General features: G+C 40.3%; 1 protein-coding gene across 7 annotated transcripts in view; it reads right to left on the reverse strand.

Annotated features, from left to right (window-relative positions):
* Positions 1 to 2,118, reverse strand: part of picalmb (phosphatidylinositol binding clathrin assembly protein b) — a 50,853-nt gene extending 48,735 nt beyond the window's left edge. For all 7 annotated transcript variants that reach the window (XM_084317333.1, XM_084317330.1, XM_084317329.1 and 4 more), the window contains exon 1: positions 1,536 to 2,118. In XM_084317333.1, coding sequence (XP_084173459.1) covers positions 1,536 to 1,665 — 130 coding nt within the window. In that variant the 5' untranslated portion in view covers positions 1,666 to 2,118. The remainder of the gene's footprint in view (positions 1 to 1,535) is intronic.
* Between the last annotated feature and the right edge of the window lie 13,739 nt (positions 2,119 to 15,857).

Raw genomic sequence — 15,857 nt, forward strand, 5'->3', positions numbered from 1 at the left:
TATTGGCAAAGTAATAACAAGTGTCTTGTCGTTAAATGTGTTTTTGTTTTTAAAGAAAATGTAGATGTCTACGTACATATACATATGATATATATCTCCTCACTGGTTATCGTAACAATACTAACTGATCGTGTCACAGTTCAGGATTAAAAAAATTAAATAAAAATCATGTAATGCAAGTGTTAACTTCACGTGCGGTTAGTTCCATTGACGCTGTAGTAGTAACGGTGACTGGGATGATGAGGGGGAACATTAACCCTTTCACTGTCACACTATGGAAGGTTAACCCTTTACTATCACACTACCGACGGTTACCGTGGGTAGTGTGATAGTAAAGGGTTAACCTTCTGTAGTGCGGTAGTGAAAGGGTTAACCTGCTGTCGTGTGAAAGTGAAAGGGTCAACCTTCTGTATTGTCACAGTGAAAGGGTTAAACCATTTGGTAGTGCAACAGTGAAAGGGTTAATGACGTTAGTTCCCGAAACTTTCCCCCATGTTAGTAGTGTGTGTTGACATTGATGCCAAACGAACATTTCTATTAATAACATGTAAACGCAAAAGCAGTTAATAATGTTCTGCCAGATAGGAAAGAGAGAAAAGGTCATTGAATGTGCTTGAGGGTCTGTAAAGGTCTTGTAAAGTAGGCCTATAATTTATATTGTATTGCCCAGTAGGCTATGACAGTACCTCAGACAGACGTCTTATTAATTGAAAGAAAAACAATAATAAACCGCAATACTACATACATTCATACACACCTAAAGAATGACAATCCAAGTAGCCTACAAAGCATTAAGAATCACAAGGCACTTGGGACACAGTCACTCAAGGACTGTGGTCCTAATGTGTAACATAGTAGGTGTAAGCATGGGATGTTTAACATAACACCCTCCTCAGCATCTGGGCTGAGATCTGGGCCATGTGCATGCATGTAGACAAGTGTGACCAATGGAATTGCAAGCATTCGTGTAACTTTCAATTCCAGGCCTATACTGCTGTTGGGCCTACTACTAGACTACTCTGATGTTAAGCAGGTGACAAATGGGTTATACTTAATAATGACATATTGCAAAAGAAAAAATTAAACACAATTATTCATTTTTTTCAATTGGGCTTTCCAGATTCATCGTATAGGCTATGTGATACATGCAAGCAGAGACTGCACTGCCGTGGACTGCCTGTCAATGAATAACATAACATAAAGACAATAGCTTACTGATTAGGACGGTGGGCAGTCATGGCTATGAATAAACCGAGAGACGGGCTATAGGAAGGCAGACTACAGTTTGAAGTATTTGATCACTTCATTCAAAATATAAAATGATTATAGTCTGAATTGAGTCTGTCTTTGAGCTCGGCTGCCGGTATATAGCCTACACTACTGTTTGACAGGAGGCAGCTATTACAGCGTTATAGCAGCCTATAGTGCTGAGGCTTTGAGGCCTTGCAGCACCATCGCCATAACTACACATGCAAACGGCGCTACATCGAGAGAGGAAGAGGAAGACGAGACGTCTAGTTTCTGTTGATACTCACAATCCAAATGTTTCTTTTTCGGACCCATGATTTCGTGAGTGGTGGCCTTGCATACTGTTTTGGACACGGCGGATCCCGTTACACTGTGCTGGGCTGCGGTGATCCTGTCCGTAATGCTCTGACCCGACATCTTCCTTTATTGATGCAACAAAGAATTGTGAAAATTCACAATTTTTTGTAATCGCTGAAAAGGAATCGAGATGTAGAATCGCCTCCTCCAGACCGGGCCCCCCTCCCTCCTCCTTACCCACCGTGTGTGGAAATAAAAATAAAAATAAACCAGCCTATATATATATAAACGAGGACCAGGGGAAAAGAAGGGCGGAATATAGACAAAAAAAATGGCAATAATGTATCAATCCACCGCTCGGGATGTTAGCCGGCGTTCCTTGTTGTTATTACTTCAAAGCGCGTTTGATCAAATAGAATAGGATAAAGATTCGGCATTTGATCGTGTCCAGGAGGGTCCAGTCGCTGACTCATTCGCCCCGCGTCTCTCTCTGCCTGTCTCTCATCCCGATCCCGCACACTGGGTCCCTGTGTGTGTTGTGTGTCTCCTGTCTCCGTTTCGCCTCCTCCTGCCTGCTGCTGGGTTTAAAGGACTAGGAGCATTCAGGGAAATGGCGGGGCCTGTTCCGTTCTCAGAAAGGTTAGGATGTGATGTGTGTGACGTTACAGTCAGTCATGCAGATCTGGAGTCAGATTTGACATCATCATCATCATCCCACTCTCTATTATTATTATTATTATTATTATTATTATTATTATTATTATTATTATTATTATTATTATTATTATTATTATTATTATTATTATTATGTACAGCTGTCTACAACTGACAGTGTGGGAAATGAAGGGGGGGGGGTCAACATCTAAGGGGGACCCTGATGTAAACAAGACGAAAGTCTTTCTCTGGTCTGCATCCCCTTAACAATTGTGTGTATTGAGCTGTACTGTACTGGACCCATTCTGCAATCTGTTAATACAATTTTCAGTCAATCAATCTGAACACATCTCAAGCAAAGTAGATTGATTGGGTAATGAACAGGTCAATGTGTATTATTATTATTTACAATGGTCCAGTTGTTGACAATGGAATTATGTCCTCTGTACTGTACTCTCAACAATAATGTGTTTTAAAAGAGCAACTAGACAATTCTGCGCGGGGAAATTGTGAAAGTGTGGGTGATGCCTGTGTGCACCACCAGCCAACTGGAGAGGGTCTGTATTGTCTCTGTATTGTCTCTGTATTGTCTCTGTATTGTCTCTGTATTGTCTCTTTCCACAGAGAAATGCAGGCTTCAATCTATGTTGTTTAGTCTATCTGTTCAGTACTGTTCAGTACTGTTTCGAGATGCACACTGAAATGAGATCTTCTGAGAGAATTGTTGAATAGATATTATGACATCATACTGTGACATCACAAATGTTCTAGAATGTGCTATTATGACATCATACTGTGACATCACAACGGAACATGTTTGAGTTCCTTTTGAATAATATAAATAATATGTTTGGTAAGGCTGTCCCCGAAGCCTGTTTTTGGGATTCAAACTTCAGGGTTCTTTGAACGGACGTTCGAACCTTCGTTTTTAATTAAAAAAATTAAAAAAATGAAAGAAAATTAATAATTTTTTTATATTTTATTATATATCCTCAAACTAAATCCTCAATTTGAATAAAGTGATTCAAATTTCGTCAGGGTTTTTCGACGTTCGAACCTTCTTTTTTAATAAAAAAATTATATTTTATTTTATTTTTTTATATAATTTTTTTTTATATCCTCAAACTAAATCCTCAATTTGAATAAAGTGATTCAAACTTCGTCAGGGTTTTTCAAACGGACGTTCGAACCTTCGTTTTTAATAAAAAAATTTAAATAAAAAAATAGACAATTAGACAAATAGACAAAAAATAGACAATTCCGCATGGGGAAATTGTGGAAGTGTGGGTGATGCCTGTGCACCGCCGGCCAACGGGAGAGGGTCTGTATTGTCTCTATGACAAACGGTTCAAAAGATACAAAAAGGGGGCGCGGCCTAAGGATGTGGTCAATATAGACCAATGAAAGAGGATATCCCTACTGAGTACAATGGTACAACCCGCACGTCTCTACGACAAACGGTTAAACAAATACAAAAAGGGGGCGCGGCCTAATGATTGAGGGAGTGGTAAACATAGACCAATGAAAGAGGATATCCCTACTGAGTAGAATGGCACAACCCGCAAGTCTCTACGACAACTGTTCAAAAGATACAAAAAGGGGGTGTGGCCTAAGGATCGGGGGAGTGGTCAACATAGACCAATGAAAGAGGACATCCCTACTGGGTACAATGGCACAACCCGCAAGTCTCTATGACAAACGGTTCAAAAGATACAAAAAGGGGGTGTGGCCTAAGGATCGGGGGAGTGGTCAACATAGACCAATGAAAGAGGATATCCCTACTGAGTACAATGGCACAACCCGCAAGTCTCTACGACAAACGGTTCAAAAGATACAAAAAGGGGGCGTGGTCTAATGGGGTGTGGCCTAATGATCGGGGGAGTGGTCAACATAGACCAATGAAAGAGGATATCCCTACTGAGTACAATGCCACAACCAGCATTCTTCTTCTTCTTTATTTTTTCCGGCAGTGTAAACGCAACATGGCGTATTCCTGCCCTCCTCAGTTCTATACTACGCCCACAACTGAGAAAAACTTAAATACGCATAGGCGTGCGGACTGTTGGAGGATACTGTGATCGCAGCCTGTAGCCTGTAGGCCTTGTGTATGTATGTATGTGACAAATAAACCTCTTGAATCCTGTCATATCAATCAGTTTCAGTAACTACAGAACACATAATACTAGACAACTCACTTGTTGAGGTCCGGCCGTCTGGACGGTCTGGGCTTCCACAGCACATTCCATGATAAAAAAAAAGTATCCATTTAGTTAGATAGATGATAGATCATCATCCAACACTGTCTACAGTATCCTATCCTGTGTTCTGATACGACCGCAGGCGCCGGCACGGTCACCGGGCGTTGTAATACTAATAATAGTCCCCACCGGAGCAGCACCAAGCAGGTGTAATTGTAACGGCGTCGCCTGTAGATGATCCCGCGGCCTGCCTCCTGCTGCTCTGTCAGCTTCACTGTCTTCGTGAAACCAAAATTGGTTAGGCTTACTTGTTTTCGTTTAGACATTATGCATTCCTGAGTGACCTTATTTACTGGCTGTCAAAACGATCACTGTGTCAACAAGTCACAGCCACAGGTTACAAAGTGGGTCAAGTTTGATTTGTGCCGTGCGTGCGTGCAGGCTGCAGCGCCGCCGCGCTCCGAATGGTAATTGCAAGAATAGCATGCATGTTGCCATATTACGTGTGAATTAGTGCGCAAATCATTAATCATACATCCAAAATAGCATACGTTTATTATTATACACGATGATGATACAGAAAATTACAGAAAAATGAGAAATGCATGGCAAAAGTAGCATTTATTTTCAGTAATTTAGAGACCCCCAGGGGAGCTTTAGAGACCCCCAGGGGAGCTGATGTCTGATCTAGGGGAGCTATAGCGGACCCAGCTCCCCCGTGGATCGCACCCTGCCTGTCACATTCTAGGAAAACATGCTTGACAGTTTCAGGTTCTCCACATTCACACCGCCCATCTGGATGTTTTCCCACAATGCTTAGGGTACTGTTCAACCCACAATGTCCCAGCCTCAATCTACACATCTTGACCCTATTGCTCCTAGACCCATATCCAGCCACGTTGATTTTGACCCGAGGCTGCAGAGAGAAATAGTGCCTCCCCTTGGTCCCCCTTTCCCACTCAGCCTGCCACTCAGCCTCAACTCCTTTCTCTATCTTCTCTCTGAGTTCCACTCTTCCTATTGAAATGCTTATCTCTTCTTCCCTTCCCAGGCTCTGTTTGGCAAGGGAATCAGCTGTCTCATTTCCCTCAATCCCAGCATGCCCCGGAACCCAGCACAACTCCAATGAACAGCCTGCCTTCTCAATCCTATATAAAACTAATATTATTTCCTGAATGAGATCAGGGCGAGCTTTAGACCTACCTGCACTCACAGCCATCAGTGCAGCAGCCGAGTCAGAACATATAATCACCTGGCCTGGTCCCACTTCCTCCACCCACCACAATGCCCAGAGAATGTTACAAATACAGAGCTGCCGTCAGAGATTCTCTGTCCCTTACCGATCCCTAACTGAGGCACACACCACCCAAATCCTGCCTTCCCACTCTCTGGATCCACAGAGCCATCAGTATAAACCTCCAGAGACCCTGAGGCTAAAAGGAATTTCTCTGTTTCTCCCACAATCTCGCCCCTTGTCATTCTCCATCAAGAACCTAAATTCAATATCTCGATCAGGAACTAGCCAAAATGGCACTGACAGCCAACGAGTGTGCTCTGCAACCCTTACCTCTAAATGGACAGGGACCTAGCTACATCGCCAACACTCTAATAAATTACACACCAGCAAGAACACTGCGATCATCAGCTGCTGGACTACTAGAGGCTCCCAGAAACAGTCAAAAGAGGATCGGTAATGCAGCCTTTATCAACTATGCCCCAAAACTGTGGAACAAACTACCCCAAAACATCAGAGAAGCCAACTCTTTGCTCAGGCATTTCACTGTGGGGTAATGCAGGCAAATATTTGATGCTCTGTTGTGAGGAGAAGATGACTTTTGACCTAAATCTTATCAAAGTTGTTTAACATTCCAGTTAGGTACATCGTGAACATCACCGCCTAGCCAAGGTTGATTCTCCTAACTGGGCCATTTTCATCTGATTGAACAATCTTATCACACTTTTTACTGTAACCTTGCTATTTAAATTTTTTTTGTATGCTCGCTTATGCCTGTATTTTTTTACTGTTGTTGTATGTCCGTTCTATTTTATAATTTTTAGAAACTTAATCATTTTAAACTATTTTATTATTTGTATTACTGAATGAAACTGTAAACAGCCTATTGGGATGCTAGATCCTAATGTGAAACACTGTGATTTACCATACCTTGCTATGCTCGCTCATGCCTGTATTTTTTACTGTTGTGAAGCACTTTGAACTGCAACCTCTGTATGAAAAGTGCTATACAAATAAAGTTATTATTATTATTATTATTATTATTATTATTATTATTATTATTATTATTATTATTATTATTATTATTATTATTATTATTATTATTATTATTATTATTATTATTACTATTATTATTATTATAACCTGATGTAACCTCAACTTCCTGGCCCACTGATCAACACTGGACAAAAAAGGCTTATACTTATCCCCATCTCCTGCCCCTGAAAGTAAACAAGTCTCTACGACAAACGGTTCAAAAGATACAAAAAGGGGGTGTGGCCTAATTATCAATGAGTAATCCCCTGAAGGGGGAGGAGCCGAACCATGGGGGCGTGGTCAACATAGACCAATGAAAGAGGATATCCCTACTGAGTACAATAGCACAATCCGCAAGTCTCTAGGACAAACGGTTCAAAAGATACATGTGAAGGGTTATGTGCGATATTGTGTAATTCCGTCGACAATTGTGGCCTGTGTGGCGATCGGAAAACAAGGGAAGGAACGGTAAAAAATCTGAGCTAGAGTGGAGAGCCCATTCGTGTCTATGTGGAGCATGACTTTCAAATAAATGGTCATAAGTTGAGATAGAAATGTCCAATTCCATTTATTTTTCTTTTGTGAGTGAGGGGACAGTTTTTACATCTACGTCCAAAATTGAGGTCACCCACACTAATTAAGAGATTGGGCTTCATCATTTTACCAGTTTACCAAAGTTTTGCAATAAAGTCAGATGATTTAGGCTGTCAAACTGACTGCAAAATGACAATAGCATATAGGGTTAGTTGAAGCCCGATGGTGATAGATTGATTGAAAATTGTATTAACAGATTGCAGAATGGGTACAATACAGTACAGCTCAATACACACAATTGTTAAGGGGATGCAGACCAGAGAAAGACTTTCATCTTGTTTACATCAGGGTCCCCCATTTGCCTAATTGGTTTGTTGGTGATGGTTGTGTGATGGTTAGAGGAAACAAAACTCACATGTAACTGTTTCTTACAGATGCTCTGTATAAATCATTAATATATAATTAATTGACTAATTACTCATTTTGAAGAGATTGCAGCATTAACGCAACATGAAAAAGTATGCATTTCACTGTATGCTTGTATGCCGTGACAAATAAAACTCTTGACTTGACTTGACTTGAAAAAGTATGGTACCCAAGAAGATCAAACGTTGCTATGTGATAAATAACATTGGCACCAGATATTCAAGTAAACTATTCTATTGCCTCCCAGTATGTTTCCTTATTTTATAGTAGTAGATTTCACATGAACCCACTCAACCCAGTACCGGTAGAGAGCTCAGATTCTAGATTCAGGGTCACACTTGTGAACACAAACATGTTTCTCCCCCAAAAAAGCCATCTCTCCAAGAACGGCTCAGCATCAGTCGTGTCACTAGAATCAGTGAGGCCACAACAGTTCAAATTGCTCTCTGTTGGAATATGTAATGTTGCCAAGCAACAAACACAGTTCCAGCCGTGCCCCCCCCCCCCCCCCCCCCCCCAGGACAGGGGGAACCCATAACACTTTCTAGCCCTGGGGCCCCCTAGTGGGCATAATCTGGAATAACCTCTAGGGCTAACATAAAGGATAGGGTTATAACTAGTGCTGTCAATAGATAAAACAAATGTAACTAATTAATCTCACAATTTTCTGTAATTAATCTAGATTAAAAATAGCATTTTTCTACTTAAAACCGAAGCTTGTAACAGATATTTACTTGAGTAAAATCATGGAATTAATGTAAAATCAACACAAAGAAAGTATATTTAGATTCAAAGACTATTTTAATAGCTTTCTTTGAATACAGTTTCTCTCCTGTGAAATACAAATGTTCAACAAAACCATCAACATAGACTCATATAGTCTAGACCTCCTTCTTATATCCGCGGCACTAACAGAAATAAAAACAACCCAGGCCTATATTAAAGTGCAGATTGGCTTGGAGGACGATAATGTCTTGTATGAACTACCAGTAATATAAATCATATTAACAACAAAAATGTGTTCCATCTTCATGTCAGATGATTTTCAAAAAGGAGCATGAGTCGATGCAAAAAAAAGAACAAGCAAATATACTGCTGAAAGTTCAGAATGTTGAAGATTTTTCACTCCATAGATTAATCTAGATTAATTTATTTTAATGCTTTAAATAATTTAAATTAATCTCCAAAGTTAAAGCATTAATAGTTATAACACAACCTTTTAGATTAAAGTTACAATGAGTTATTGCTTTACTGCTTGGCCATAAATAATAAAGTTAATCAATCAACAGGTGGGCTTCCAGACGATAGGATCTAGACACAACCATTTAGAAAAATGCCAAACAATCAATCGTCTTTTTTTTGGTCAAAAATTTCTTTTGACTCTTTAGTCATCAAGTGCCTTAAAGCTGCTACAGGGGATGAGAGCGTCTCCTTGGACACTGTGACAGGACCGTTCTGGGAGGATTTATGATCATAGGGATGAAAAAAATAAAGTGGGTTTATAACAGATATCACTATAAGGAAAAAGCCTACATCTTAAGATCTGAAATTAATTAGTTTACAAATTCTTTTGAAAACTCTCTCGATGACACCACAGGTTAAAGGTTTGATGTGCCTGGTTTCAACCTTTCTAAGGTAGATTTTCAATTTAAAGCAGTGAATTTTATTTATTTCACGACAGAACCAAACTATATCTCTTCATTCATTCTTCATTATGGTTAACATTGTATTGTACAACGCATAGGGGTGAAAGGTCACGATCACGTCAAATTGCATTACACATTACACAACAAACTATCATTACACATGGGCAAAACAGAGTCCATTCTCTTCGGTTCAAATAACAAACTCAGCAAGGCTTCTCAGTTACAGTGGGTGACAATATTGTCACAAGGAAAGATGAAATTACCTACCTGGGTTAGAGGCTAATCTTTCCTGTGACAAAATGGCATCCAATGTAATAAAAAAAGTCAACCAACGAACTCGATTCTTGTACCGGATCTCCTCTCTGGTAAACAAGAATACCCTGAAGACTCTGGCAGGAGCACTCATTCAAGGGTACTACGACTATGCTTGCACCTCATGGTACCAAAGCACCTCAAAGGCACTAAAAACCTAATTACAAACATCTCAAAACAAACTGGTCAGACTACTGCTTGACCTGACTCCTAGAACCCACCTCACCCCTGCCCACTTTGACAACCTAGGATGGCTTAGAGTAGACAACAGAGTACAGCAACTTGCAATGGGCCTGGTCTACAAGATACACTACACGACCCATGTACATGTCAAAATACTTCCCAAAGGTCAGTGAATACCACGATCACAACACCAGAGGGAGCTCCACAAATCATGTTAAACCCAGATTCGGCTCAAACAAGGGACTAAACACGTTTAGCAATTATGCCACATCAATGTAGAACGCCCTACCCAAAGCTGTAAAGGAATGTGAATCACTACCCACTTTCAAAACCACTCTCAAGGAACACCTATGGGAGACTGCAATTAGAAACTGGCCCCTGCAAATGTCCTAACCCAACCCCCTCCAATGTACAGTAATTTACCTAGTATGGCTTTGTAAATATTCCAATGTACAGTGTACAGTGTGTCCCCCCCCCAACCCAACCCCCCCCCCCCACCTCCAATGTACACCCCCCCCCCCCCCCCGCCCACCCAACCCCACCCCACCTACCCAACCTCCTCCAATGTACAGTTTCTACGTCAAATGTATATACTCTCTTTTCTGGACTCTTTGTATCACAAACAGTACTGTATTTGCAAATCTGGTATGTCATAGATGTTTAGATGTAGCAGTACTGTCTATCTGTATGTCGTGTGTGTCATATATGTTATGATGAATTGAAAATGGGGGACCCTGATGTAAACAAGATGAAAGTCTTTCTCTGGTCTGCATCCCCTTAACAATTGTATGTATTGAGCTGTACTGTACTGTACCCATTCTGCAATCTGTTAATAAAGTTTTCAATCAATCAATCAATCAAAGCATGGTCTTTATGTTGCTACTCTAAGCTGTGTACTGTATCAGACGCACCACATGGGGGCAGCAGAGAACTACTGTATACTGTAACTCAGTTATTGTACCATGACATTCTCCCATGTTGAGCACCTTTGCAATTTGGTAGCATCCACCACATTTGCTACCCATGTTAGAACTCTTGTAAATACTTTAATTATTTATTTTCTAAAAAAAAAAAAAAAAAATCCAGTATGATAGTTTTTGTGGCTGATTATTGCAATAATCAGGGCGATTACATGTTCACGTCAAGTTTCATAGGTTCTCTAGTCTAGAACACCAAGAAGAACAGATGTGAAGCATTCTGAGATATACTGAACTGGTCTCGTACAAAGTGCCAATGTGCCAATGAATGACTGTGTTAGTGAATGACTGTGTTAGTGAGTTAGCTAAAGAGGTGCTTATCTATATATAAAAAGAAAAAAGAAAAGGAGAGTTGATATTAATGGTATTTTATAATCATAGCAATATGTTTTATATTGAAGGTCAATCTCTTTTGAAATCTTCATACACAATCATCCATCCTGATTCTAAAGACATGTAAACATAATAAGATAAATTATGTTTTGATGTCATTTTTGTACATGAGCAGAGATAATAACCCCTTATCGTCCATGATCCTGTATTTTCTGTCGTGTGCAGTCAAGATGAGTTCGCTGAAAAGTCAGAAATAGCTCCGGCGTCTTCTGAATGACATCCTCGACAAGGTCCTGGCAGTGAAAAGGAGGCTTCCTTTGTGCCAGATACCCTGTCATCTATATAAAGGGTTACGTTACAAGCATAAACAATGAGCCACCCTGGTGTTTTCCTTTTCTCTACACATGGGAATTTCAACAGGTTTCCTTGCCAACAAAAGACCTTCTCTAAGACTGGTTGCGTACCCTTTCTCACCTTTAAAAGACACACATGATCATCTGTTGTTGCTAACGCGCTCACACGGAGAGGCATTAGGAGACACATTCTAGACGGGTGTCGACCATTTGTTAACACATACTGTAATTCCTCATTAGTGTTAATGATCATTAGTGTGCCCCCTAAAGCGTTACCAAAAGATTATACATTCACATTTACATTTTGTCATTTAGCTGAAGCTTTTATCCAAAGTGACTTACATGAATTGAAAATGGGGGACCCTGATGTAAACAATGCATCCCCTTAACAATTGTGTGTATTGAGCCGTACTGTATTGTACCCATTCTGCAATCTGTTAAATAAAGTTTTCAATAAATCAATCAATCAGTTCTGTACAACAGGTCAGCAGGGAGGGTTCAACTGGTTCAGCTGAGTAACAATGTCCGTCAAACAGTGTTGAACCCTGGGTGCTACAGTCTTGAGTGCACTAAGACATATTAGCATAGGTAGTAATATAGGAAGTGCATGATAGTAAAAGACGGTTCAGATTTTTTTTCCCATTTCAGATATTGATAGTTTATTAATTGTATTGTATGATTTCCCCTCATAATATTTCACATTCACATACATAACATTTCAAATAAAAGTATCAACTGTGTTTCCAAACTCAATACAAATGTATATCCATAGCCTCTATTTTATACATATTACGGATGGTGTAATGAGGTTTATGGCTTTTTGCAAACATTACTCACTGGAGATCAAATCGCAGCCTGGTCTTTGATGGCGGCTTGCCTTCCCTGCCTGCCTGTGTTATGGCAGGAGTGTCCAATTACAGGCAAACTCTCACGGGTTTTGCGATGCAACAGGGAGCGTGTAATTTGCATGTCTGTGTGGCAGACGGTTGATCAGATACTGAAACTTTCTATCGGGTAGATCTTATCTGGGCGCCGTCAGTCAGTCAGAGCCATCGAAAGTCTCGGAGGAGGGGACTGTTCGTTTTGTGGCAATGCACTGGAGACAGGACCGTTAAAAAGGGAGATGTGTTTGGCAGGACCGGGGGTTTGGGGTGGGGCTCGCGCATCAAAAGGGCACATGAATGTTTAAGAAGGCCCCCCACCCCCTTTTTTTTTAAAGGTACTTCTGTTTTGATGGATACCCAACATCCCTGCTGCATCTTTAGTGGAGATGATGGTACAAAAAACATCTATATGTAAAGGGGATACACCAATAACCACCAAGAGGGCACTTTCTGTATATGGCAGGGCAAGAGGGCACTTTGTCTATGGCAGGGCAAGAAGGCACTTTCTGTATGGCAGGGCAAGAGGGCACTTTCTGTATGCCAGGGCAAGAGGGCACTTTCTCTATGGCAGGGCAAGAGGCCACTTTCTGTATGGCAGGGCAAGAGGGCACTTTCTGTATGGCAGGGCAAGAGGGCACTTTCTGTATGGCAGGGCAAGAGGGCACTTTCTGTATGGCAGGGCAAATGGAAGAGGGCACTTTCTATACGGCAGGGCAAATGGAAGAGGGCACTTTCTGTACGGCAGGGCAAATGGAAGAGGGCAAGAGGGAACTTTCTGTATGGCAGGGCAAATGGAAGAGGGTACTTTCTGTACGGCAAGGCAAATGGAAGAGGGCACTTTCTGTACGGCAGGGCAAATGGAAGAGGGCAAGAGGGCAAATGGAAGAGGGCACTTTCTGTACAGCAGGGCAAATGGAATAGGGCACTTTCTGTACGGCAGGGCAAATGGAAGAGGGCACTTTCTGTATGGCAGGGCAAATGGAAGAGGGCACTTTCTGTACGGCAGGGCAAATGGACAGGGGCTCAAGCCCCCTTTGCACCGTATCTGTGTACATGGGTGATATGATGGTATCATTTTAGGGCCGTAAAGTGGCACTTCATAAATATATGTACTCAACTACCTAATAGCAAAGTGGCACTTCATAAATATATGTACTCAGCTACTTTATAGCAAAGTGGAACTTCATAAATATATGTACTCAACTACCTAATAGAATAGCAAAGTGGCAGTTCATAAATATATACTGTATACTCAACTACCTAATAGCAAAGTGGCAGTTCATAAATATATACTGTATACTCAACTACCTAATAGCAAAGTGGCACTTCATAAATATATACTGTATACTCAACTACCCAATAGCAAAGTGGCACTTCATAAATATATGTACTCAACTACCTAATAGCAAAGTGACATTTCATAAATATATGTACTCAACTACCTAATAGCAAAGTGGCACTTCATAAATAGATGTACTCAACTACCTAATAGCCAAGTGGCACTTCATAAATATATGTACTCAACTACCTAATAGCAAAGTGCCACTTCATAAATATATATATACTCAACTACCTAATAGCAAAGTGCCACTTCATAAATATATATACTCAACTACCTAATAGCAAAGTGGCACTTCATAAATAGATGTACTCAACTACATAATAGCAAAGTGACATTTCATAAATATATGTACTCAACTACCTAATAGCAAAGTGGCACTTCATAAATATATGTACTCAGCTACTTTATAGCAAAGTGGAACTTCATAAATATATGTACTCAACTACCTAATAGAATAGCAAAGTGGCAGTTCATAAATATATACTGTATACTCAACTACCTAATAGCAAAGTGGCACTTCATAAATATATACTGTATACTCAACTACCCAATAGCAAAGTGGCACTTCATAAATATATGTACTCAACTACCTAATAGCAAAGTGGCACTTCATAAATAGATGTACTCAACTACCTAATAGCAAAGTGACATTTCATAAATATATGTACTCAACTACCTAATAGCAAAGTGGCACTTCATAAATAGATGTACTCAACTACCTAATAGCAAAGTGGCACTTCATAAATAGATGTACTCAACTACCTAATAGCAAAGTGGCACTTCATAAATATATATACTCAACTACCTAATAGCAAAGTGCCACTTCATAAATATATATACTCAACTACCTAATAGCAAAGTGGCACTTTTGTGGCATATTTCTGATATTTCTGATATTTTTGGAACTTGAGATATGAGAAATTAATTATGCGCTAAAAATAACACTAAATATTGAACAATGGAAACACACACACACACACACACACACACACACAGACACAGATCCCTGCTCTTCAGCTCTTAAGCCAGACATGTGATCGACAGCCCCTGAAGAGGAGCCCATACGTTGACCAAATAGGTCATATACTGGGTGGGATGTGTAAAAGAAACGACATGGTAATGGGTTCACCGTGTATTAATTTCATGTGTATATTATGACCATCTGATCCTATTTCCACTGAATGGCGCTTGGTCCGCTTGTAACCGGTTCATATTTGATTTCAGCGCTGCCTCGTCAGAACGACAGAGGTGAGGGGATGAATAGCCGGCTCCCCCGGTCCGTTGTGTGCTTGAGGTCTTTGTGTCCGGCGCTGGCCTATAGTCTCTATCTAGAACAGAGCGTGACAGATGAGGCCGGCAGGCAGGCTGGCTTCTCAGTACAGTCATGTCTACTGGAGACATATTATTCAGTGAGGATATATGTATCATGAGCTGCTTAGAAACAAAGAGAAACTAGGGAAACAAAGACATGATGTGCTCATAGATGCACACATAAAACACAATCAGGTACACAAATGAGTACATGTATACTTACACACACACACACACACACACACACACACACACACACACACACACACACACACACACCTACACACGCAAATGCACCCATACACACACATGCACTCACACAAACGCACGCACACACATACCATAAAGTAATGTTTTTCTGCTATCGATGGCCGAAGAGCAAAATCTCCTATCTACATAAAAAGTGGGGGAAAACCATCTATCTGTATAAAAAAAAGTGGGGGAAATCCTCCTATCTGCACTTAGCGAGGCACTAATACCTAGTCGGTATTGTTAAACACATAATATAGTAATATAGTTCAAAAACAGTGTATTGTATTGGGCATCCTTAAAAATACAATTAAACCAAGCCAAGAAAACCAAGAAAACAACACGTTTTTTTTTGTCTTCTTAAAAAAGTAAACTTTTCAAATAGGAGGTTTTGCTCTTTTGGCCATCGATATGTGTTTTCTATATTTATCCCGGGGGAGGAAGTTGACATGACTAGTAATCACCAAAAACACAACAGCTTACTGAAGACAAATGAATAAAAACAGGTTATATATAAATCAAGACATTTTTGAGAAACACAAGGTCAGAGAGGTCTAACAAATCCCCTTTCCAACTTCTACTGTAGATTCATCTTCTTTTGAGTTTTTCCTATTTCGGAGATGCTCTTTCACGAGGCGAAT

This window comes from Notolepis coatsorum (assembly GCF_963971535.1).
Source record: "Notolepis coatsorum genome assembly, chromosome: 1".
Lineage (NCBI taxonomy): Eukaryota > Metazoa > Chordata > Actinopteri > Aulopiformes > Paralepididae > Notolepis > Notolepis coatsorum.